At 40.3% G+C, this 26,550-nt stretch overlaps 1 protein-coding gene across 5 annotated transcripts in view; it reads right to left on the bottom strand.

Annotated features, from left to right (window-relative positions):
- The window catches only part of LOC112914739 (BEN domain-containing protein 5), a 1,350,915-nt gene extending 1,330,907 nt beyond the window's left edge, over positions 1-20,008 (bottom strand). For 4 of the 5 annotated variants that reach the window (XM_072724031.1, XM_072724033.1, XM_072724032.1 and 1 more), the window contains exon 1: positions 19,794-20,008. In XM_072724031.1, coding sequence (XP_072580132.1) covers positions 19,794-19,827 — 34 coding nt within the window. In that variant the 5' untranslated portion in view covers positions 19,828-20,008. The remainder of the gene's footprint in view (positions 1-19,793) is intronic. The other variant, XM_072724038.1, reaches the window with a different exon arrangement.
- Between the last annotated feature and the right edge of the window lie 6,542 nt (positions 20,009-26,550).

Here is a 26,550-nt window from a genome sequence, read left to right as displayed (position 1 = left end):
TGCTTTGGCTGTTTGGGGGTCCTATAAATTTTAGGGTTGTTTTTTCTAGTTCTGATGCTGGTGGTATTTTGATAGAATGCATTAAGTGTGTAGATTGCTTTAGGTAGTATAGATATTTTAACAATGTTTGTTCTTCCAATCCATGAAGATGGAAGGTTTTCCCATTTCTTTGTGTCCTCTTTAATTTCTTTCATAACCGTTCTACAGTTTTCAGAGTTCAGATCTTTTACCTCTTTGGTTAGATTTATCCCCAGGTATATCAGGGTTTTGGTACAATTGTAAGTAGAACTGATTACTTTATTTCTTTTTCTGCTGCTTCATTATTGGTGTATAGTAATGCAACAGATCTCTGTACACTGATTTTATATCCTGTGGCTTTGCTAAATTCATGTATTAGTTCTAGCAATTGTTTGGTACAGTCTTTGGGTTTTCTACATAGGATATCTTATGTCATCTGTCAATAGTTTGACTTATTTCTTGCTGATTTGGATGCCTTTTATTTCCTTTTTTTTATCTGACTGCTGTGGCTAAGACTTCCAGTAATATGTCAAATAGTAATGGTGAGTGAGACTGGACATCCCTGTCTTGTTCCTGACCATAGAGGAAAACCTCTCAGTTTCTCCCCTTTGAGGATGATATTAGCTGTGGGTCTTTCATATATGGTTTTTATGATGTTGAGGTATGTTTCTTCTATACCTACTGTGTTAAGAGTTTTTATCAAGAAGAGATGCTGCAGGGACGCCTGGGTGGCTCAGCAGTTTAGTGCCTGACTTCAGCCCGGGGCATGGTCCTGGAGTCCTGGGATCGAGTCCCACATCGGGCTTCTGCATGGGGCCTGCTTCTCCCTCTGCCTGTGTCTCTGCTTCTCTCTGTGTCTGTCATGAATATATAAAATCTTTAAAAAAAAAAAAAAAAAAGAAGAGATGCTGCATTTTGTCAGATGCTTTTTCTGTATCTGTGGAAAGGCTCATATGGTTCTTATCCTTTCTTTTATTAATGGGTGATCACATTGATTGATTTGCAAATACTGAACCACCCCTGGAGCCCAAGAATAAATCCCACTTGATCATGATGAATAATCTATTCAACGTCCTGTTGGATCCGATTTGCTGGTATCTCCTTGAGAATTTTGGCATTCGTGTTCTCAGAGATATTGGTCTGTAATTCTCCTTTTTAGTGGGGTCTTTGTCTGGTTTTGGAATCAAGGTAAGCCTGGCCTCGTAGAAAGAATTTGGAAGTTTTGCTGCCATTTTTATTTTTTTGGAACAGTTTGAGAAGAATAGGTATTGATTCTTCTTTAAATGTCTCGTAGAATTCCCCTGGGAAAGCATCCAGCTCTGGACTCTTGCTTGTTGGGAGATTTTTGATTACTGGTTCAATTTCTTTGCTGGCTGTGGGTCTGTTTAAATTTTCTATTTCTTCCTGTTTTTGGTTTTGGTAGTTTGTATTTTTCTAGGAATTTATCCATTTCTGCCAGATTGCCTAGTTTGTTGGCATATAACTTTTCACTATATTCTCTTATACCAGTTTGTATTTTTGTGGACTTGTGATCTCATCTCTTTTATTTGTGATTTTATTTATTAGGGTCTTTTTCCTTTTGATAAGTCTGGCTGGGGGGTTTATCAATTTTATTAATTCTTTCAAAGAACCAACTCTTAGTTTTGTTGATCTGTTCTACCGTGTTTTTTGTTTCTATATCCTTTATTTCTGCTCTGGTCTTTATTATATCCCTTCTTCAGCTGGCTTTAGAGATTAATTGTTATTCCTTTTCTAGCTCCTTTAAGTGTAAGGTTAGGTTGTGTATTTGAGACTTTTCTTGCTTCTTGGGGTAGGCTTGTATAGGACCACCTTTGCTGCATCCCAGAGGTTTTGGACTGTCATGTTTTCATTTTTATTTGCTTCCATGTATTTTTTAATTTCTTAATTTCCTGGTTAACCCATTCATTCTTTAGTAGGATATTCCTTAATCTCCATGTATTTGTGGTCTTTCCAAATTTTTTCTTATGGTTGACTTCAAGTTTCATAGCACTGTGGTCTGAAAATACGCATGATCTTAATCTTTTCTGTACTTGTTAAGGGCTGATTTGTGACCCAGTATGTAATCTATTCTGGAGAATGTTCCATGTGCACTCAAAATAAATGTGTATTCTGCAGCTTTAGGATAAAATGTTCTGAGTATACCTGTGAAGTCCATCTGGTCCAGTGTGTCATTCAAAGCCACTGTTTCCTTGTTGATTTTCTGTTTAGATGATCTATTGCTCTAAGAGGGGTGCTCTAATCTACTAGTATTGTATATTATCAATTAGTTTCTTTATGCTTGTTATCAACTGATTGATATACTTAGGTGCTCCCAAGTTGGGGGAATAAATATTTACAATTATTAGATCTCCTTGACAGATATTCCCCTTAATTATGATATAATGCCCTCTTCATCTCTTGTAACCAGCTCTTGTCTAAGTATGGCTACTTTGGCTTTCTTTTGGCATCCATTAGCATAACATGGTTTTTCATGCCCTCACTTTGAATCTGCAGATGTCTTTGGGTCTAAAATGTGTCTCTTGTAGGCAGCATTTGGAATTTGGACGGGTCTTGTTTTTTTATCCATTCTGATGTCTTTTGATTAGAGCATTTATACCATTTACATTCAGAGTAATGATTGATAGATATTAATTTAGTACCCTTGTGTTACCTGTAAACTTGGTGTTTCTGGTGATGTTCTCTGTTCCTTTCTAGTCTTTGTTGCTTTTGGTCTTTTTTCTTCTTCAGAGAGTCCCCTCCTGCAGGGCTGAATTAGTGGTCACAAACTCCTTTAGCTTTTCCATATGTGGGAAAAACTTGTATCCGCATTGACTAAAAACCTGGTCATGACTTCCTATTCTTTCCTTTGGGCTGAATTCCTCTGTCTTGTCATTTTGTCTGGGTCACAGTTTTGTTAGGAAAGCCTGTTGTATTCCTGCTCCTGAGAATAATGGCTATATTAAGAAGGAGTGAAAAAAAAGAAAAAGAAAGAAAGAAAGAAAAGAAAACTGGGAAGCCAGATCCTATGTGCATTTTGGTCTACTTGTTAAAAGAAGCTAGATTGGTGGCAAGGAAAAAAGGAAGCTAGATCTTATTTCCCTTAGAGCTGAAGCTTTGCAGCACTCTATAATCAGTAGACTTGTTGCATGCAAGGGGTTTGTGCTGGTCTTCTCAGGGTGTGGCCTGCTGCACTGAATCTCAGGTAGAGATGCCTTAGTGGAGATGCACCTGCAGGAGGGGGGGCAGGGAGGTGGCTGAGGGCTTGGTATAAGCAGCTCTTGCCTCCACCAGTTAGAGATGTTTTGCTCACTGAGGTCTGTCAGTGTTGATGGGGGTGAGGGTAGAAGATAGAATCAACTAGCTCTCCCATCCCTGTAGTGGGAGGTTCCTAGCTGCCACCCTTCAGCAAGCCCTCAAGAAAAGCAAACAATCACCCCTCTGGTGTCCCTGGCCTCAGCCAGATCCCTGCCTTCACCCTACCTCTGCCTGAGCTGTCCACCTGCCAGGTGGCACAATACTCTTAGGTTTTATCTCAGGCTTACACCTAGGTTTTCAAACTCCCAGTTCTAACGATCCCCATGGCATGAACCCACGCTGGTTTTCTGGGGGAGTGTCTCCCTGTGCTTTTGTGTTTGCCAGTATGTCCCAGAAATTGGTTACCAACCTTGCAGCGGTATGGAGCTTAAGGTATGGTGCAGCCAAAACCCAGAACAACAGTTTGCTGCCCTCAGCTGGTCTGTTTCTATGCTGGCAAATGGGGCAGCTCAATGGCACCTGTTGGGTCTTTTGTCACTAGAGAGACTGTGCTACTCCAGGGAGGCTGGGCAACCCAGGGGATCCTCAGACTATGCTGCCTCCCAGGTCTCTGCCTTTCTCCCCTACTGGAGCACCACCACCCACCCTGGTGATAGCATGGATCCCTAAAGCTGCAGACTTTGTGCTCCCCAGCATATAAAAACTTGCAGTGGCCAGCTCCTCTCCTTTTCCAAATTAATGATTTCAAGGAAGAGCTTTCCTTGTGCAATCCCCTGTGTACACTTTTACTGTCTTTTTCTCTCTCATACCTCTCTCCATGATCAGGGCTCCTTCCTCTTTTCAGCACCCACAGTTCTCTTCTCCCCAAAATCAACTCTCCCCAGCTCCTACCTTCCAAAATGTGGCCATCTTGGTACCTCTGGTTGTATAGTTTTGTTCTCTCACTCCTCAGATTGATTTATTGGGTGTTCAAAATGATTTTATATCTATCTAGCTGTGTTCAAAGCAGGCAAGTTGAGAGTTCTCCTACTACTCCCCTGCCATTTTAACTCCTTCCCCACAGATAAGTATTTTTTAATTAAATTTCAGGCCACTTCTTTTCCTCAGCACTAAATATTCACAACGAAGTAGTTGGGAATAATATGCAGCACATCAATTTTAGACCTGAAGTATCTAAGAACCAGACTCTATTGTTCTGCCAGACAGCGCATTACCAAAGAATCAATTAACAAAAGAGAGAGAGAGAGAGAGAGAGAGAATATGATTAAAAAAAAAAAAAAGGAAGAAAAGAAGGAACCAAAGATCTAGAATTTATTCAGTAAGACAATCTCTTCTACTTAACTGGAGCAAGATAGGGGTAGGCAAAGACTGGAGCAGGAAATCTCTTTTCTTTAGAAAAGAGAATGGATTAGTACATAAATAAGATACAAAGTTTGAAAAAATTATAATCACCAATATGAGAACATTTAGCTGCCTAGCACAGGAAAAAAAAGGAATTAATCTATTCCCTTGACAATAATTAACCCTGTTTTTCAAAACCAATTTGACTGAAAATACTAAACTTTCAAAGTATGTATTGCTCTGAGCAGACAGGAACAGGATAATGATCCTTTTGTTACTCTAATAATAAGAAAAAACATCCTTACTTAGTGTTAAGTATATAGTATGTTTTTAAGAGTGGTTGGCAATTTTTGATAACCTAAATGAGAAACAGTATTAAAATTAGATATCTGGAAAAAAGTTTTACTTACTTCATTTCATCAGGATGGCATGTGCTTTGATATATACTTTTCTGACAACGTGGCCAAATTCAAACCATTTCGAAAGGAAGGATGTACAAATGACAAAGCAAAATTTCTCCCTCCCCTCCCCCACCAAAAACAACCCCTGGGATAATCTGGTTCACTAATCAGGTACAGCACCTATTGTCTCAGAACATACCACTTTCATACCAGATTTCAATTAAAAATATATAAAATACCTCAATTATCTATTGAGATCCTTAGTTGAAGTACTTTGGTCAATTAAAAAATACTAATCTACGTACAATATAAAAATCTCACAGTAAAGAAAAAATATAATCAGTACAACACAACTGTTTTTTATTAATATTTACCTTTTATTTTATTTTTGTTTTAAAAATTGTATTTATTTATTCATGAGAAACACAGAGAGAAAGAGAGGCAGAGACACAGGCAGAGACACAGGCTCCATGCAGGGAGCCTGACGTGGGACTTGATCCTGGATCTCCAGATCACACCCTGGGCTGAAGGCAGCACTAAATGCTGAGCCACCTGGGATGCCCAGTACAACACAACTTAAAACTAATCCCAACTCTAGCAAATGTTGATACAAAGAAAGAAAAATTCCTCTTTCTTAGGACCTTATTAAATCAGCTTCTAGGAATTAATAAAAAGATCATGATTTCCTCTTCAGAATATAGGGAAAAGTTGCTCTCATGAATGAAGTTGAATCCTTGACTACATATAATTTATATTAAATTGAAATAAAAGATCCAGGCTCCTCGGGGAAAATAATAATTATGATCCAACCCCTTTATTAAATCATTTCATTTTTCATCCGGTTCCATAATATGAGTGATGTTGATCTTTAAGTCAAAAGCCCCACAACAGTAATAAACCTAAACTTAGATGAACCCTTTTAAATCTTTTATAAGAAAATTCAAAATATTTACAACAATTTTTATCAGGTTCTAAAAATGTTACTAGCATTTCTCATAAGTATTGCTATTCTTGTGGCAGTGCACTGGTAATGATATTAGTAAGATGAAAAATCAGAGTATTATTGCTTTGGAAGAGATTTCCAATTTTTTAAAAATTATTTAAAGTTTCATAATATATTTATGACACTAAGTTTCGTGTCCCATCAATACATCCCACTCTTCCAATAGATCAGAAATGCTCTTTAAAGATATATGAAGCTGCATATTTCATGAAAATGGAAAGCACCAATTAACCCAGTGAGTTAAGAGGATTCCTACTCTATTAGAGGTATTATTACCCACACCCTCACAACACTATTGAGTAAAGGATTAGTATCACCACCTTAAAAATGAACAAAACGGAGGCTCAAATAAGCACTATTATACACTAAGGAGTAGTTAGAGTTTTAAATTTTATCTGCTTAATTCCAAAACCTGTATTCTATTTACTATGTCATGCTGCATGAAGAGACAGACACCTCCAAATGAGGCTTTAGAGTTTTAATTTGAATTCCAGTGTAGTTAACATACAATGTTACATTAGTTTCAGATGTAACATTATAGTGATTTATAATATAAAATTATATATAATTATATTTCACAATATAGTGATTCAACAATTCCATACTTTACTCAGTGCTCATCACAAGTATACTCTTAATCCTCTTCACCTATTTCAACCACCACCCCACTGACCTCCCCATCAGTTTGTTCTTCTGTTACTTGGTTTGTCTCTTTTTTTCCTTGCTCAATTGTTTGTTTCTAAATTCCACATATGGATGAAATCATGATATTTGTGTTTCAGACTGACTTATTTCAATTAGCAGTATACCATCTATGCCCATACCACCCTGAGCATACCCGATCTCGCCCAATTAGCTGTATACCTTCTAGATCCATTCATGTTGTTGCAAATGGCAAGATTTCACTTTTTATAGCTAAGTAATGTTCCATTGTGTGTGTGTGTATATATATATATATATATATACACACACACTACATCTTCTTTATGTGCTGATCTATTGATGGACACTTGGGCTGCTTCCATATCTTGGCTATTACAAATAATTTATTACAATAAATAATTTATTAAATAAATAAATTACAATAAATTTATTACAATATATATATATATATATATATACACACACTACATCTTCTTTATGTGCTGATCTATTGATGGACACTTGGGCTGCTTCCATATCTTGGCTATTACAAATAATTTATTACAATAAATAAAGGGGTGCATATATCTTTTCAAATTAGTGTTTTTGTATTCTTTGGGAAAATACCTGGTAGTGGAATTACTGGCTCATAATGATAGTTCTATTTTTAATTTTTTTGAGGGCACTAAACCTGTTTTCCACAGTGGCTGCACCAGTTTGCATTCCCACCAACAGTGTACAAGTGTTCCTTTTTCTCCACATCCTCACAATCACTTGTTGTTTTTGTTTTTTACTTTAGCCATTCTGAGAAATGCAACGCGATACCTCCCTGTGGCTTTCATCCGCATCTCCTGGATGAGTGATATTGAGCATCTTTTCATGTGTCTGTTGGCCATCTTATGCCTTTGGAAAAATTTCTGTCCATGTCATCTGCCCATTTTTTAAATTGGATGTTTTGGGATTTTTGGTGTTGAGTTGTATCAGTTCTTTACATATTTTCAATATTAACCTTTTTTGGCTATAAATGACATACAAACGACAATGCAAATATCTTCCCCCATTTAGTAGGTTGTCTTTTAGTTTTGTTGATTGTTTACTTTGCTGTGCAGAAGTTTTTTTGTTTCAATGTAGTCCCAATAGTTTATTTTGGCTTTTGCTTCTCTTGTTTGAAGAGACAGATCTAGAAAGATATTGGTACAACCAATGTAATAAAAAGTACTGCCTATGCTCTCTTCTAGGATTTCTAGGATTTCAGTTCTCACATTTAGGACTTTAATCCATTTTCAGTTTATTTTTTGTGTATGGTATGACAAAGTGGTCCAGTTTCATTCTTTTGCATGTTGCTGTCAAGTTTTCCCATTTGTTGAAGAGACTTTTCCCATTGCATATTCTTGCCTCTTCTGTCCCAAACTGACTATATAATCATGGGTTTATACCTGGGCTCTCTATTCTAGTAATCTATGTATCTACTTTTGTGCCAGTACCATACTATTTTGATTACTATAGATTTCCACTATATCTTGATATCTGAGATTGTGTTACCTCCAGTTTTGCTTTCCTTTTTCAAAACTGTTTTGGCTATTCAGGGTCTTATGTGGTTCCATAAAATGCTGTTACTCTTTTGCATTAAATCTATAGATTGCCTTGGGTAGTATAGACATTTTAATATTTGTTCTCCTAATCCATGAGCATGGAATATCTTTCCATTTGTGTCATCTTCAATTTCTTTCTATACTTTTCTATACTTTTCAGAGAACAGGTCTTTCCCCTCTTTGGTTAAGTTTATTCTTAGGTATTTTATTATTATTAGCATAATTATAAATGGCATTTCTCAATTTCTCTTTCTGCTACTTCATTATTAGTATATAGGACTGCAACACATTTTCGCACATTGATTTTGTAACCTGTGACCTTACTACTCTAATCTTTATTATTTGCTGCCTTCTGCTAGATTTAGGTTATGTTTGGTCTTCTTCTAGACCTTTAGGTGCAAGGTTAACTTGTTTATCTGAGACTTTTCTTGCTTCTTGACTTAAGCTTGTATTGCTATAAACTTCCCTCTTAGAACCACTTTTGTTGTATCCCAAAGATTTTGGATCATTGTGTTTTCATTTTCATTTGTCTCTATGTATTTTTCTGTTTCTTCTTTGATTTCTTGGTTGACCCATTTATTGTTTAGGTACGTTATTTAACCTCCAAGTGTTTCTGTTCTTTCCAGATTTTTTTTCTTGCAATTGATTTCTAATTTCATAGTGTCAAGGTCAGAAAAGAGGCACAGTATGACTTCAATCTTTTTTAATTTGTTGAGACCTTTTTTGTGGCCTAATATGTGATCTATTCTGGAGAATGTTCCATGTGCACTTGACAAGAATGTGTATTCTCCTGGTTTGGGATGATATGTTCTGGATAAATCTGTTAGATCTATCTGGTCCGATGTGTCATTCAAAGCAACAATTTTCTTTTTGATTTTGTTTGATCTACCCATTGATGTAAGTAATGTATTAAAGTCCCCTACTATTACTGTATTACTTTCTATTACTTCTTTTATGCTTGTTATTAGTTGTCTTATGTATTTGTGTGCTCCTATGTTGGGTGTATATATATTTACAATTATATTACAATTGTCCTATCTTCTTGTTAGGTTGCTCTTTTTTTAATTATATAGTGTCCTTCTTTGTCTCTTGCTATAGTCTTTGCTTTAAAGTCTATTTTTTTTCTGATATAAGTATTGCTACTTCAGCTTTCTTCTCACTCCATTTGCATGACAAATGCTTTTCCATTCCTTCACTTTCAATCTGCATGTGTCTTTAGGTCTGAAGTGAGTCTTGCAGGCAGCATATGATGGGTCTAGCTTTTTTTCTCCATTTCATGACCCTATGTCTTTTGATTGGAGCACTTAGTCCATTTATATCCAAAATAATTATGGATAGGAGTGTACTTATTGCCATTTTGTTATTTGTTTTGAGTTTGCTTTTATACTTCTCTGTTTCTTTGTTCTCTTGCTCTCATCTCACAGTTTGGTAGCTTTCTTTAGTGACACACTTGGATTTCTTTCTCTTTATTTTTTGGATATCTATTACTAGTTTTTGATTTGTGATTACCATTACATTTGTATATAACAACCTCTGCAAATATAAGTCTAATATTAAGTTGATAGTTGCTTATATTTGAACACTCTTAACTCCTTTCCTCTCACATTTTCGGTATATGGTATCATATACTTTATATCCTTTTATATTCTGAATCGCTTGACTAATCTTTATAGATATACTTATTTTTACTGCTTTTGTGCTTCCTACTTTTCTTACTCCTACTTTCCTTTCCTTTCTTTTCCTTTGCTTTCCTTACCTCTGGCCTTTCTTTCCTTTCCACTCAGAGTGCCATTTAACATTTCTTGTAGAGCTAATGTAGTGGTGATGAATTCTTTTAACTTTTGTCTGGAAAACTCTTTATTTCTCCTATTCTGAATGACAGCATTGGTGGATACAGTATTCTTGGCTGCAGATTTTTTCTTTCAGCACTTTCAATATATCATTCCACTCTTTTCTGGCCTGCTAAGTTTCTGACAAAACAAAAAGCAAAAAAAAAAAAAAAAAAAAAAACTGATTGCCTTATGCGGTTTTCCTTATATGTAAGAGTTTTGTCTTGTTGCTTTTAAAATTCTTTATCACTACTTTTTACCATTTTAATTACTATGTGTTTGGTATGAACCTCCTTGGTCTGCTTTTGTTGGTGGCTCTGTGCCTCCTGGATCCGAAATTCTGTTTCCTTCCCCAGATTCGGGAAGTTTTCAGCTATTATTACTTCAAATAAATATTCTGCCCCTCTCTTCTCTTTTGGGAATCCCTATAATGCAAGTGTTATTATGCTTGATGGTGTCACTCAGTTCTCTGAGTCTATTTTCATTATTTTTTTTTTTCTCTCTCCTACTATTTATTCCACCTGTGGGGGTTTTTTTGTTGTTGTTTTTTTGGTTTTTGGTAATTTACCCTCATATTCATGCTATCTAGTTGTATCTGTAGGATGAAGTGAGTTTAGGGTCCTCCTATTCTGCCATCTTCCCTGGAAGTCTGCCAAATGAGGTTTTAAATGAGCTTACTCCATTCCCAATATATTATGTTTAAGTCCTATTCAATTAGGACATTTTGTTTGTGAAATGTCAAAAGTTTCTCCACTTTCCCCTTCTTTGTGTTAATATCCTCACCTTCCAATAGCCTAAATTCAAATACTTAAACCTAAAATTTCTGGATTAAAAATGTTTCCACTCATTTAGTCCACAAATATTTATTGAATGCCTACTATAGCAAGCATATGCTAATTGCTATTTTAGTCCCTACTGTTCACTAATTTACTCAATTAGTGCATAGAGATGCCTAAGATGAGAAACTTCATTAGCCCCATATTTCTAATTACTGGATTACAGTAATCATAAATAAATGTATACTTTTTGTTTCATACATGTGTCTGAAAATTAAGATATGTATTACCTTTTCCTCAATAACTCAGTAACAAAAGAAAAGTTGAGTTATTTTAAGTTCTACTATGTGCCATCCCTTCCCACCAGCAACGGCACTCATTTTATATCCAGAATAAATAAAGCCAGGAGGCAGAGTGGAGTACTCTCACCAGTATGGACATAAAGCCTGACAAATTTGGGTTGAAGTTCCAGTTTTTACTAGTTATGGGTTGTGTAGCCTTAGCTTCATCACTTAATATTACTGAAGCCAAATTTTCTCATATGTAAAACTGAGATAATTATACCCCCCTGCAGGAATTCTGTGAGAATTAAACAAGATATATATAAAGTACCTAAAAGAAGGGAGGTACCCTGCAAATGACAAAAGACCAGCTTACTGAAATAACTTTGCTTTTTTTTAAGATTTTATTTGAGAGAGAGTGTGTGAGCAGGGAGGACAGAGGGAGAAAGAATCTGAAGCAGGCTCTGCACTAAGTGCAGAGGGGCTTCATCCCTGGATCACAAAATCATGACCTGAACTGAAACCAAGAGTCAGATACTCAACCAACTAAGCCACCCAGGTGCCCCACTAACTTTGCTTTTAAAGGTCATTACTACAATACCTAACTATTTATCCTCTCAATTTTAGGGCAGTATATTATTTACTGAATGGGAATCAGAAATATTAGGTTACAGTTCTGGCTCCTATTCTCCCTAGTTGTGGGACCCTGGTTAAGTCACTTAACTTCTAACATTCAATATAAAGATAAAAATTCACACTTTCCTTATCATGTGCTCTAATCTTACACATGTCTTTTCTACTTAGGAGGGCAAAAATGGAAAGAATCTGGACTCTGGAATGAGAAAGACCTGCTTTCTATCCACATAATCCTGAACTAATCACTTAATCCCTCTTGAATACATCTATGTAACCCTGGAGTCCTTCTTCAGGTCTCTTGCAAGGCAAAATGAGAAAGTAAACTACAAAGAAGCTAAAAGTAGAAGATAAACTGATGACCAAATTATTTAGGAACCAGCTTTGCTTGGGGACAGGTGTTATTAAATCAATCTCTTCCACCAGAATATTCCTACTTTGACGAGTCCAGATTCTTAAATGTAACCTCTACTACTAACTGAAATGTAATCCTCCATTACTTACAAATAGAAGATTTTTTAACCTGGGTTTCTAGAATGGACATTACCTCATAAAATTAATTTCAAATTTCAAATGTGTCTGCACACAGCATGCATTTTCATAAGAATTCATTCTTTTCATGACATACTCAAATCTATCACCCCAGAAATGTTTAAGAACCAACAGAAGGGAAAAAATAAAAAGAAATACAGTCTTTAGCTCGGTTAATAGATGAGCAATAAGCAATACCAGCAATGTTCTGAACAAGCTTCATTCTCTCACCACATAACATTCCTGGGCATATGCTGCTCTCTCTGCCCTACATTCCTCCTCTCTATTCCCAGTTCCTCTGCCTGCAATTCACTGGGCTAATTTCTTTTTATCATTCAAGACTCAATTCATGTGTCCTTCCTCCAAGTAGCTTTACTGAACTATTCTTAACACCACCCCTAGGCTGTCACAGAACTATTCTCTAGCCTCAGAATTCTGTGTACAACTCTTCTCATTGCCTGAATGGTAATTTTCTAACTCTATTCTTCCTCCACTATGATAAGAGCTCCTTGAAGGCAAGGACTTTTTGTGTAACACATATCTGAATTTCCAAAGTTGGGCACAATGCCTGTCATATAATAAGTATTCGATATGTTTTTTAAAGATTTTTTTTTTGAAAGAGAGACAGCACCCGTGTGCATGGGAGAGGGAGAAAGAACCTTAAGCAGGCACCACACCCAGTGCAGAGCCCAACGTAAGTCTCAATTTCATGACCCCAAGAACATGACCTGAACTGAAATCAAGAGTCAGATGCTTAACTGACTGAACCACCCAGGTGCCCCTCAATACTCATTTTTTTAATAATTCTATGAATATTAGAATAACACAGTCTACAACATAGGGATTTCTTTCACAAAGCCATGACAGGGAGATTAATATATTATAATTAGTGACTTCTAAAACTCCTGAAAAAAATGAAACTATAATTGACAGCAGACTGTTTTTCCCGTTTCTTCCACCAAAACTCAGAGATTTTTTTCCATAACATTGTTGAAAGTCTTTATTTAGGAATTTCCAATTCTATATAAAAGTTTTTAATCCTATAAAAAATTCTAGCCTGAGCAGCCCAGGTGGCTCAGCAGTTTAGCACTGCCTTCAGCCCAGGGCGTGAAGACCCAGGATCGAATCCCATGTCAGGGCTCCCTGCATGGAGCCTTCTTCTCCCTCTCCCTGTGTCTCTGCCTCTCTCTCTCTCTCTGTGTCTCCTATGAATAAATAAATAAAATCTTGAAAAAAAAAATTCTAGCCTTTTTGTGTTGGCTTGTTTTGTTTTCCTTCAGTTGACATGCAAGTACATTATTTGGAAAAGTTGTTAAGACTCAAATATTCACAATCAACGGTTCTCAAAATTATAAAACAAATAAAAATATTTTTTTCAGGGATCCCTGGGTGGCTCTGCAGTTTAGCGCCTGCCTTCAACCCAGGGCATGATCCTGGAGTCCCAAGATTGAGTCCCACATCGGGCTCCCTGTGTGGAGCCTGTTTCTCCCTCTGCCTGTGTTTCTGTCTCTCTCTCTCTCTCTCTCTCTCTCTCTCATGAATAAATAAAATCGTCAAAAAAAAATTTTTTCAGAGTTTTAAAAAATAAATTTATGAGTCCTATTAGATAAATGCAAAATATAAACAGTAAAAATTATCATATTCCCATATGGTGAATAACATCAATTAATTACGGCAAGCTTTCACACTTATAGTAATTTCTTAAAATGAGAAAAATCAAATTCAGCTAAGGGTGAAAATTTTTCTTAAATCAATACTAAAGTTAACACCTACTCCATTGCTGAAATTTAACAATTAATAAAAATATTCTGAAACTCATATAAGACTGCTGTTCTTAAATGACTCAAAGACAAAGCTGCAACTTTATTAAAAATATGTACTCAAAACACTGACATCCTTCTGACCTTCTTAATACACACAGTTCTCTCTTATCTCTCATTGAAAGTGACACTGAGCCATGATCCTGAAACTGAAGCCAAATGCAACATTCATAGCTCCTTAGAAGAATCAAGTATATAAGCATCATGGAAACAAAAAGTGTTTTCTGTCCCAAACAAAAGGTATTTTTTCTCCCAAGACTGTACTTTTGGGATCTTTAATAAAGCTATACTTACTGATGTTATAGAAAATATATGTGACAAAAAAATTTTAAGTTTTAAAAATATTTCTAAAAAGGGAAAAAATTATGTAAGTCCACATTCCCTTATCTACAATTCCAAAATACACAGATCTCTAAAAACCAATTTTTTTCTCATAAGTTTGGTGCCAAAACTAATTTGTCAGCAAAACTTAACCTAAACTGACATGAGCTATTTATAATTTTTATTCATTTAGTAAAAACGTGATATTAATGTGTTTAATTACAGGGTACTACCACATACTCCATGGAGCTATGTAATCAACAGTACATATGCTGTATTACTTTTCCACAATCCAAAAAAAAAAAATCTAAATTCTGAAATATATTTTCATCCAAGACTTCAAATAATGGATTGTAGACCTGGATTTCCCCTTCTTTAAAAGGTGATTTTACTAGTAAGCCTTCAGGAAAAGACACACAAGAGCATACCTGTATATACAAATTAAGCTACCATTTTTGGGGGTGGGGCTAGGAGGGTGTAAAACATTATGCACTTTTCAAATCTATCTCTAATTCTTACCTGAAAAGTATGTTATTATTCCCTATTTACAAACAGACTTAACTATTTTGCCCATCTACTAACAAAAGAGAAAACATTATTCTTATTCCTAAAGCTTCTTAAAATGTCAAGATTCTGTCTATAGATGATTTCAGATACCATAAAATTACTTTTTAAAAAAACTTTTAGGGATCCCTGGGTGGCGCAGCAGTTTAGCGCCTGCCTTTGGCCCAGGGTACGATCCTGGAGCCCCAGGATCGAGTCCCACGTCCGGCTCCCAGCATGGAGCCTGCTTCTCCCTCTCCCTGTGTCTCGGCCTCTCTCTCTCTCTCTCTATCACAAATAAATAAATAAATCTTAAAAAAAAAAAAAAAAAAAAAAAAACTTTTAGAATGATTGCATCATTCTAAAAATTTCTGGTCAGTATGGGCCTCCACAAAAGGAACAAACTTGGCAATATAGGAAAGCAATTTTACCAGGTAATTCAAACAAAAGCTTTCTTTTAGGATAGTTGGAAAGGAAGGAGAAGAATCTGAGAAATTGAAGCAGGTGCAATCTAGCCTAATACTCCTACATTTAATTAACTATAAGCTTTCTTTTTTATTACTACTCATAGTCAAATTGTTAGAGAAGAAAAATTCTATATTCTTGTCCTCATTTTTTTTCTCCTGTCCTCATTTTAAAGTACAACATTTAAAAGAAACTTCCTTTTGCAAACCTGACCTTCTTACAGAGCTATCCGCATGCTTCGAAAAAAAAAAGTCCCTTCATACCTTTAAGAAATTCCTCAAAATCCACCTCATATAGAGATATATCCCATGATACTTAGGTATCATTAGTTCAGGTAACAATTCCACATTTTCCTAAACTTAACTGCCTGCCTTCCTTCCAATAGCAAATAAATTATACCAATGGGAGGAAAAGAATGTCTTAAATTCATCACTGTAAGTTTAAAGTTTGCTTTTATATTTAAAGTCTAGATAATACATCTTAATTTTCTATATTCAAGCTTCAGAGGAACTAAGGAAACAGCATTCATTAGGCACTTCAGATATATTATCTCTAGTGTTCACAATTATGCTATAAATACCATCTCCATTTTAGAGATGAAGGAACTTTAGATCAGAAAATTTGAGTCCGGGCAGCCCCTGGGGCCCAGCGGTTTAGCGCCGCCTCCAGCCCGGGGTGTGATCCTGGAGACCCGGGATGGAGTCCCATGTCAGGTTCCCTGCACGGAGCCTGCTTCTCCCTCTGCCTGTGTCTCTGCCTCTCTCTCTCTCTCTCTCTCTCTCTCTCTGTGTGTCTGTCATGAATAAATAAAATCTTTTAAAAAGAAAATTTGAGTCCAAGGTCTTCATCTAATAAGTTAAACACACTTTAAACAAAGATCTGGGGAACCCTGGGTGGTGCAGCGGTTTAGCGCCTGCCTTTGGCCCAGGCGCGATCCTGGAGACCCGGGATCGAATCCCACATCAGGCTCCCGGTGCATGGAGCCTGCTTCTCCCTCTGCCTATGTCTCTGCCTCTCTCTCTCTCTCTGTGTGTGTGACTATCATAAATAAATAAAAATTTTAAAAATTTAAAAAAAATAAAATAAACAAAGATCTGAACCTATTTCTTTCCACATCACCTTCCTAACATATGCTGACCTTAGAATAACACTTTCTGTGGGGCAGGAATTTTCATCATGGCTATTATTTCTTCAGTCTATAGTACATTGCAATACAAAGAGCCAAATAATGAATCTGGATAATGTTAAAATAGGTCCAAAAATCCTACAATCTTATACTTATCTCCAGTTATTGAGCAAGTAAATGGCTTAACTTCTCTGTGTCAAAACTTCTTCAAATATTAGAAATAATACTTTAGAAAGCAGTTATGATCCTGAGAGTAAATTAAAACATATAAACCACTTGACACACTATCTGGCACATAATAAACACTCCATAAATGTTAGCTGTTGCTCTGAGATGAGAAATCATCAAATTAACATGTTTTGTACCAGGTGACTCCAGCCAGCAATAGCTGGACATCTAATCCGGAAACAGTCAATCCTACACTGGCTTGCGATCTTACATGACCTGGTGGTAAAGATGTTGTATGTCAATCAGTTTCTCTGTCTTGGAAATCTGAATTAAGAAACAAAGGCTCCACCCATTAACAGTGATTCAGAAGTTAAATGGTTTGGCTTCTACATTCATCAATTTTCTCTCATCAATGTTACCAACAATGCTAAATCTGTTGCTAAATCTAGTTTTTCAGTCGTCCTTTTTATATCATTTGGCAGTATTCAATCTGTTCAAGACCATTCTTCTCATCCTCTTTGGAAAGCACTGAAATATTGAAGATATTCAAAACCTAGGGATCCCTGGGTGGCGCAGCGGTTTGGCGCCTGCCTTTGGCCCAGGGCGCGATCCTGGAGACCCAGGATCGAATCCCACGTTGGGCTCTCGGTGCATGGAGCCTGCTTCTCCCTCTGCCTGTGTCTCTGCCTCTCTCTCTCTCTGTATGACTATCATAAATAAAAAAAAATAAAAAAAAGAAAAAAAAAACCTAATCCAAAGCTTCTGCTCCCCACACTCTATTCTCCCTCTAGGCAATTTCATCCACACTTATGACTTCAATAATTATCTCAGTGTTAGCTCAGACTTTTCTTACACATTCAACTGCCTTGTCAATCCCTCCACTAACCTGGATGGCTAAAAGATCCATACACCAAGACTCCATACACCCAAAAACAAACTCATGATCTTCCCTCTCAAACATAGCCAAGTTCCCTTCCAGTGCTCCTTATCTCCGTAAGTACACTACCAACCATCCAGATGTAAAAATTCAAAAATTAGGAGTATGATACCTTCTTTTCCTTCATCCCCTCTTTCATTAAATCCTATCAACTTTATCTTTAAATATTTCTCAATTCCTTCTCCCCATCTGCACTGATACCCTCTAACAGGTCCAACTACATCCACTTTTATTTTTTGACTTTTTTAAAAAGATTTTATTTATTTATTTATTTATTTATTTATTTATTTGAGACACAGAGAGAGAGGTAGAGACACAGGCAGAGGGAGAAGCAGCAGGCTCCCTGCAGGTTATCCCAATGCAGGACTCGATCCCAGGACCCGGAGATCACCACCTGAGCCAAAGGCAGGCGATTAACCACTGAGCCACTCAGGTACCCCCACCTGTATGGACTCTTGTATCTTCTATACTTTCCACATGGTAGCCAGTTTTATTTTTCATGATTCTAATTATGTCATGCTCCTACTTTTTTAAAAGCCCTCAATGACTTATTATTCTAAATTTGTTTGACCAAAATTCGTATCCTAGTATACAAGGCTTGCAAGATCTATTTCAGTTTCTCTTCTCCTCCTATTGCCCTACATGCAGCCATATTTGTCTCCTTTCAGTTCCCTAAACACATCATGTCTCCTCCTACCTTAGGGTCTTTGCACATGGTTTCCCTCTGCCTGGGCCACTCTTTGTCCTGGTCTTCATTTATTCAATATATCTTAGCAAAAATATCACTTTCTCAGAGAATGTTCCTTGAACCCATAGACTTTAGCAAGTCATTCAATTATTTATTTAATAAATATTTAATAATAACCTACTGTATACCATGTATTGTTCTAGACATGTGGGGCTGTTAAACACAGCAAAGCACCTTGCCTTTATGGAGCCTACATTCAAATGTTAGAGAATAGGTGATAAGCAATAAAAATAACAAGTAAATTGCATAATATGTATAAAGGCAGTGAGTCTATGGGGGGGGGGGTGGAGTGTTGGGCGACAAAGTAGGAGAATCACAAGGAGTTTCCAGCAGCTAACTTGGTGCCTTACATATAGCTGGCGCTCAATACATATTTGTTGAGTGGATGAAGGACTAAAGAAATATTATAAGGAGCTTAAACTATGAAAAGAACCGCGGGAAGTACTTGGTGGAAGAGACCTCCAAGGAAGAGAAGCCACACGGGTGTGGGGAGGTAAGAGCCCCCTGAGCCACCGCGGGAGCTCTGTCCGCGGCCGGTTAGGTGGCGAGCGGCCCTCGCATACCCCCTGCCCGTCCCCACCTCCCAGGCTGGAGGATCCCAGGGGGTCACTCCTGCGGCCGGGCCTGCGCCCCGCGGCGCCCCACCCCCGAGGCACCACCGAGCTGCACACCGCCACCACCTGCCTCGGGCGTCAGTTCTCAGCGCGCAGCCCCTCCCACAGACGCGGGACTGCGGCCGCCGCGTGTTCGTGACCTGTCAGGCCCCGGGGCCACCGCTCGCCAGCGCGGCCCAGCCCCGACGCGGCCCCTCAGGAACGGGGCCTGGGCTCCCCTCGCAGCGCCTGCCCTGCACCTGGACTCTCGTCCTCCGCTTCTCGGAGACTCCGCAGGACCTTCCGGAGCAGCGCGCCAGTCGCCGCCCAGGTGCCGGCGTGTCCGGGGAGCCCCGGGGGTCGGGCTGCGGCCGTCCCCTCCGGCCTGCAGCTTCCCTGGGACCCGCAGGCGCCGCGTGGACTTCCGGGGCTTCCCCGGGCGCAAACGCTGCCCGCACTACGGGGCCACTCGCCCAGCTGCCCCCGCGCCCTCGGGGCCACAGGGCGCCCTCCGGGACTCGGTCACCGGCGCCCCCGGCCCACGCTCACTCCCGGGCGCACACGCGCGCACACCCCTCGCCGCCGCCGCCCGCCGCTCACAGCCGCGCGCGCCGCCCCTGACCCATGACCCCTGACCCCGAGGTCCCGGCCCCACCGCGCAAACGCTCGGGGCGCCTCCCGCGAGTAGGGCCGAGCCCAAGGGGCCTCCGCGCTCGGCCCGGACGGCGCAGCTGCCTCAGCGCTTCCCCTGCTCCGCCGCCCCCACAGACCTGCCTCAGGCGCCGTCTGGCTCCGCTCCGCCATTTTTGGTTGTCCCTCCGCCTCTAAGCCCACGCGAAAATCGCGGGGCAGTGGGAGCGGGCGACGGGATCCACGGGCTGACGGAGCTCCCTCAGGAAGACGCGGCGCGGCGGTTGCCAGGGCAACGGGCGGCCCGCGTGCGGGCGGCGGGCGCGAGGCGGGCTGGGAGGGCGCGTGCGTCCGAGGCCCCGCCCCGCCCCGCAGCCCCGCAGCCCCGCAGCCCCGCAGCCCCGCAGCCCCGCAGCCCCGCAGCCCCGCAGCCCCGCAGCCCCGCAGCCCCGCAGCCCCGCAGCCCCGCAGCCCCGCAGCCCCGCAGCCCCGCGCGCCGGGGTCCGGGCGCCTCCGTCGCGCCCGGGTCCGGGCCACTTAGCATGCTCCGCCGCGGGGCCGGGCCGGCGGGGGGCTCCGCGGGCCGCGGACCTGGCGCGGCCGCTCCTCTGTGGTCCGCGCTCTATCCGGGGGGCTCGACACGGGTTTGCGGATTTCCCGACGCGCCTGCCCGCGGCGTGCCCGGCCTCAGTCGGGGTGCCGGGTGCTGGGTCAGTGGATGTCTCCGACGGAAGTGCGCCCGGAGCCCGTGACTGTGCCCGCCGCACCCCGAACCCGCGCTCCTCGCCCCCCCACAGCCGCCAGCCGCCAGCCGCCAGCCTGGAGAAGGGCTCTTCGCCGCCGCGCCGCTCGGTGCACTTGGTGCCCCCTCCCACCCCTCCCCGGCGGGGCGGCCGCAGTCTCCCGGGAGCCAGCCCGAGCCTCCCTCTCCTGAGCCGCCCTTCCTCCCCCGGCCCCGGCCCCGGCCCCGTGCATCCCGGGCCTGACCCCGTTACTCGCTTCCGTCCTCCTCCCTTAGGGGCCAGGTGGGCTGCCTGTGCCCTCCGTAACGCGGCACAGTGCTTGGCACAAGGTAAGCGCGCGGTAAATATCTGTGGGGTGAAAAGGGACTCCTAGGTTCACTCCTGCACTGCCACCAGTTTTAGTGAGCGCTTCATTTTTTAACAAGTACCGCTGTAGGTAGGCCGCTTCTCTTCACAGGCTCTTCTCTTCACAGGCTTCACGTGCCTCAAAGGGACCCCACCTCCAGGCTGGTCTTCAGCTTACCCGGGGAACTTAGCCCACCGGAGAGCGGACACTCAGTACCTATTCTTAGCTGAATAAAAGGATGTGGACGCAGAAACAAAAGAAGAAAGACCTAATGGCTTTGGTTAGAGGTTTCCTAGTGTTTGAAGCGCTACAGGATCATGGAGGTAGAACTCTACGGTGAGAGGAGGGGGTACCCTGGCTGAGTCCTCAAGAGTCAATAGGTGCCGCCGGGCCAAGGAAGGGAAGACTGTGGCAGGCAGAGGGAGCAGCATAAGCTAGACGGAGTGTAGGGGTCAGCAGGAAAACTACAAAGAGTCCAGTAGGCTAAAGCATAAACCTCCTAGAGCAAAGCGTCATCTCTAAAGAAGCCCCTGTGTAGCTCTAGTGTCTTCAAATGTATTCCCCAAAGCAGAGCCTGAGGCCAGGACTTGGGTGCTACTAATTTGTCTGGGAAGTAAGCCCAGGAAACAGAAGTGAGGGGGAGAGAGTGAAAGAGGGAAGGGGGGAAAACCAGGAAAAATAAATGAGATTGAGCTGATTGCTTTAATAGACAACTGGGCTTAATTAAGCTCACCGTAGTGACCCTCCAAAAACTATGTAGAATGTGCCTCAGCATTGCCCCACCAAAGAACAAGGAAACGAGGTCATTTACCTCTTGATTTCCATACCCTTTGTCTCAGAGTTAACCTCTATCACCACCACCCCCACTCCACCCCCTCCCTCTTGAACTCTCACATTTCCTGGTTATGGTTGCCCGGGGCTAAGCAGTTTTCTAGGATTTTTTTTTTAATTTTATTTTTTTATTTATGATAGTCACACAGAGAGAGAGAGAGAGAGAGGCAGAGACACAGGCAGAGGGAGAAGCAGGCTCCACGCACCAAGAGCCCGACGTGGGATTCGATCCCGGGTCTCCAGGATCGCGCCCTGGGCCAAAGGCAGGCGCCAAACCGCTGAGCCACCCAGGAATCCCAGTTTTCTGGGATTTGAAAGAAAGCCTTAAGGCAGAAAAGCAGAGGGACTGACTAGAAAGCACTTGGGGTGGGATGCTGGCAACACTCCTGGAAACTACACTTTCACCTGCCTTGAAATCAGGAATAAGGTGTGGGCACCACAAGAACTAATACAAAAAGTTACATGAAAATGCTCATCAGAAATATCCCTCATATTTGAGTAGTTTAAAAATTCACAAGCCATGTCAACACAGCCATCAAGATGAAAATACACATGTTTCACAAATCAATCCTAGTGACTGATAAACACTGTGAGAGCCACAGGAATTTCAGTATGGGAGGGATACTGAGGGCTGAAGACAATGTAGGAGCTTCATTAAGCGAGGCCCACAGCAAAGGAGAGATACACTCTCTTACACAGAAAAGTGGGAGATGTTGGGAAGGCTGTCCATTGGAGTAAACTAGGAGTCTGACATATAGTGGCTTTTCTTTGGCTGTGTTGTGACCATTTCTCATTGACTCCACTATTTCCTCCAAGGTTAGAGGAAAGCCTTTCTTCCTCCTGCGGGGATAGTAAAGTAGTATTCACCTGAGAGGTCCCTCACTGCCAGTCTGCAGTTGAAAAGAGTGCTGGGCTTGAGAACTACTCCCCTGCCCACTAAATGACTCCTTTCTAAATGAATATTCTTTATATTAATGTTCACATTGAAGTTAATGGGATGAATATAACTGTCCATGGTTTCTCGGAGCTCGCAGTCCAGAAGATATTTAATCTATAAGTATAATCCAGCATGATTAGTGTTGTAACAGAGAAAAGCATGAGACGTTGTGGGTGCCCAGGGGGAGGCACACAGCGTGGAGTAGAGGGGATAGGTAAAGGGATATTTAGGAAAAACTTCCTAGAGGAGAATGTCTCATCTAACTTTTCAAGGGCAAGTAGAAATAAGCTGGACAAAGTCAACAGTCATATAAGGGAAAAGGAGAGTTGAAGCAACAGAAACAGCATGGGCAAAGCAAAGCATAGTGTCTGGGGTAGATGGCAAGGCAGCAGTGGCTGCATCAATAGGTAAGGACTTCTGCAGAATTCATATATGGAGAACTTGATCCTGAAAATGATAGAAGCCCATTAACAAATTTCTAAGTGGGTCGAGGACTTGGTCAGCTTCTCTAGTTTCTGTGTAGTCAATTAGAGCCAGGAAAAAAAGAATTGGACAGTCCATTACTATACAAATGTGTTTGTTGACATTTCAAATTACCATTTGATGAGAACCTTTTATGCGCTACATATACTGCACTGTTCAATCTAAATTTTAAGTGAAATTTAAAAATCAGTTATTTAATCAGACCAGCCACATTTCAGGTGCTCCATAGCCACCCTATATTAACAGCAAAAATAGAGAACATTCCCATCAGTGCAGAGAGCTCTGTTGGACAGCCTGGATAGACATATTCCAACTGGGCAGAAATGAAATGCCTAGAAAAATTCAGCACTTAAGAAAACCAGGTTCAGTTCCCCTGTGTGTCACCTTCTCTTCAGGAAGCAGGGCAGGAAGGAGGGGTAGACTTCACACCTACTGAAGACTTCCTTTTGGTATAAATAGCACAGCATGTGGCATGGGATAGACATCCCCTCCACATGGACTCCTGGGGGAGTTAGTTTTCCCATGCTATCATCCAGAGTGTGCCCAAGAGGTCTGCCTTCCCCAGGGATTGCCTGAGGTTTCTTATCTCCACAAAGAGCCACCCACCCACCATAAAGCCAGGATGCCTGCCTTTTAACAAAAGATTCCCTATAGGATTCACCCACTCCTGTAAACATTTGTTAAAATGATGCCTTCCATGTGCCTGTCACTGAATTTAGATACAGAATGGAATGAGAGAAGTATTCAAGTCATAATCACATTTCTCACATGTACCAACTTATTTAATTCTCAAAGTAAAAATTGTAAAATTGGTATTAATGTCATCATCCTGTACAGAAGATGAAGTTGAGATTCAAAAAGTTTAAATGACTAATGGTAAGTGTAGAAGCATCAATGAGGGATGCCCTTGGACATCATAGAAGGTTTTCTGTAGGAAATGACCCTGGAGTTGAGTATTAAGAAAGGGGGGGGGGGGGGGGTCAGCCAGATGAAGTATAGGGTGGGAAGAAGAGAAATGAAAATATTTTTTAATTCAACTTATCATTTGTATTTCTACTCTTTTTATTGATGGTTTGTCCTTCTAGAAATGTTATCATTCTTTTCCTGTCTTCTAAGTTTTGCTTAAAAAAACAACGGCTTCTACACCAAAGCTATAAAAGAACTATTTGAGGATTTCTTCTTACCCTGAATAAACTATTTAAATGTTAAAATATGACTGAACTTAACAGAAAAGAAAATATTCTGATGTTGAAAGAAAGAGAAAAATCAAACATAAGAAGTCATTTGTCCTTACAGTTTCCTTGGCCCAGAATGCTCTTTTTTCAGATAATCTGCTTGACTAACTTCATTCAGATCTCATCTCAAACGTTACATTATTGGAGAAGTCTTCCCACTATTTAAAGTGTACTTCTTAAATATTTCATAGTTTTTATAGGAGTGCAAGTGGAATCTTAGGTTTTTAAATTTTTTTCTATGAGCTTTGCTCATGCAGACAAATGCTATTGATTTTGGAAGTTAATATTATAATTGCAAAATTCTGTGAAGTCTCTTGCTATCTAATAGTTTGTTGACTATTCCAGATTTTTCTTAGCCTGTAAGAAAAATTAACAGCAAGACAGCAGTTCTCTTATCCCTTCTCATTATTTAATATATTTATTTTTCCTTTATTACTGCTTTAGCCAGAGCCTCTAGCATTGTGTTAACAAGTACTTTATGGCGGGGATTCTTGTCTTTTCCTGATAGAATTGCATGTAAATTTTTTCCATTAAGTGTAGACTTTGACATAAGTCTGTCAAGTTGAAGAAGTTTTCAAGGAGTTTTAAAATTACAAATAGGCATTAAATTTTAAAACAAAAGCTTTGTTTTCATCCACTATGATAATCACATGGCCTTTCTCCTTTATTTTTTTGTTTTAAAGATTTTTATTTATTCATGAGAGAGAGAGAGAGAGAGAGAGAGAATGAGAGGCAGAGACACAGACAGAGGGAGAAGCAGGCTCCATGCCGGGAGCGCGACGCGGGACTCGATCCCGGGACTCCAGGATCGCGCCCTGGGCCAAAGGCAGGCACCGAACCACTGAGCCACCCAGGGATCCCCGGCCTTTCTCCTTTAATGTTATTAAACAAATTAATAAATACTCTAATTTTAAAACATTTTTGCATTTCTGGAATAAATACTACTTGATCACAGCTTAGTTTTTTAATGCATTGTTGGATTCAGTTAACTATTTTATTTAAAATGTTTATATCTATGTTAGAAAATAAAGTGAGCCATCTAAGCCTAGAGAATTTGGGGAGGGACATTTTTAATTATCATTTCAAATTCTTCAATGGTTGTTATTTTGTATTTTCTCAGCCAATTTTGGCATTTTATATTTTTCAGAAATATATAAATTTTATTGTGTTTTAAGTTCTCATTTTTTTATTTTTAGAATCTCTTGTGACTATACATATTTCTTTTTATTATGAATTTTTTTATTATGAATTTTTTATTTCAGTTTTTTTTCTTGATTGATATTACTAGAGATATATCTATCTTATTCGTCAATTCAAAGCTTTTAGTTTTGTGTTCTTTCTCCCTCTCTATCTCTCTCTCTCCACCCTCCCTTCCACCTGCCACCCTTTTAAGTTCATTAGAGTTAGGTTCAGGTACAAGTTATGGGAAAACTCAAAATGTCAATGGCTTAAGATAAAATGTTTCTTCTTAAGTTAAAGAGGTCTACAGGTAGTTCAGAGCTGTTATGGTGCTCTAACAGCTGAGAATCAAATTATATGTATATTGCTGCTCCACCTTGCATGGCTTCCACCTTGGTCAAAATGACTACTGGAATTCCAGCTATTAAGACTTTATTACAGGATGCCTGGGTGGCTTAGTGGTTGAGCACCTGCCTTAGGCCCAGGGTGTGATCCTGGAGTCCCGGGATCGAGTCCAGAATCGGGCTCCCTGCATGGAGCCTGCTTTTCTCTCTGCCCCTCTCTCTCTGTCTCTCTCTCTCTCTCTCTCTCTCATGATTAAATAAATAAAATCTTTTTAAAAAAAAAAAGATTTTATTTCTGCCAGCAAGAAGGAGGAATGTCTTTTAAGGACACCTTGCAGGTGTTGCACATACAATTCTACTTAGATCCCATCAAGCAGAATTTGCTCACAGAAACACTCCTAGCTGAAGAAAGAATGGGAAATGAGTCTCTACCATGGACAGTTCTATGCCCAGATCAAGACTGGATACAACAGGCAGGGCCCAGGGCAAAAGGAAAATGTGGGGCTCCTTGTTCAAAAAGTATTAAGAACTTCAGGATAGCAACAAGAGAGCATTTAACTAATCTTGGGGCCCTCTGAGCACTGCACCCTGGGTGACTGCACAGGTCACATGCCCACAAAACTGATTCTGACCCAGGATTCTCTAAAAATGAGAGTTCTCTATTTAATGAAGAGGAAGAAAACTTATTGAGGGACAACTCAAAGTCTATGCTTCATTATTTGATTTAATCCTTTATGCCTTCATTTTTTTCTCCTTGCTTCTTAGGGTTTCCTCTGTCCCTCTTTTTTTAGATCCTCAA

This window comes from Vulpes vulpes, chromosome 10, assembly GCF_048418805.1.
Source record: "Vulpes vulpes isolate BD-2025 chromosome 10, VulVul3, whole genome shotgun sequence".
NCBI classification, from domain to species: Eukaryota; Metazoa; Chordata; class Mammalia; order Carnivora; family Canidae; genus Vulpes; species Vulpes vulpes.
The sequence above is the reverse complement of the archived record's forward strand: the minus strand, read 5'-3'. Positions and strand labels throughout refer to the sequence as shown.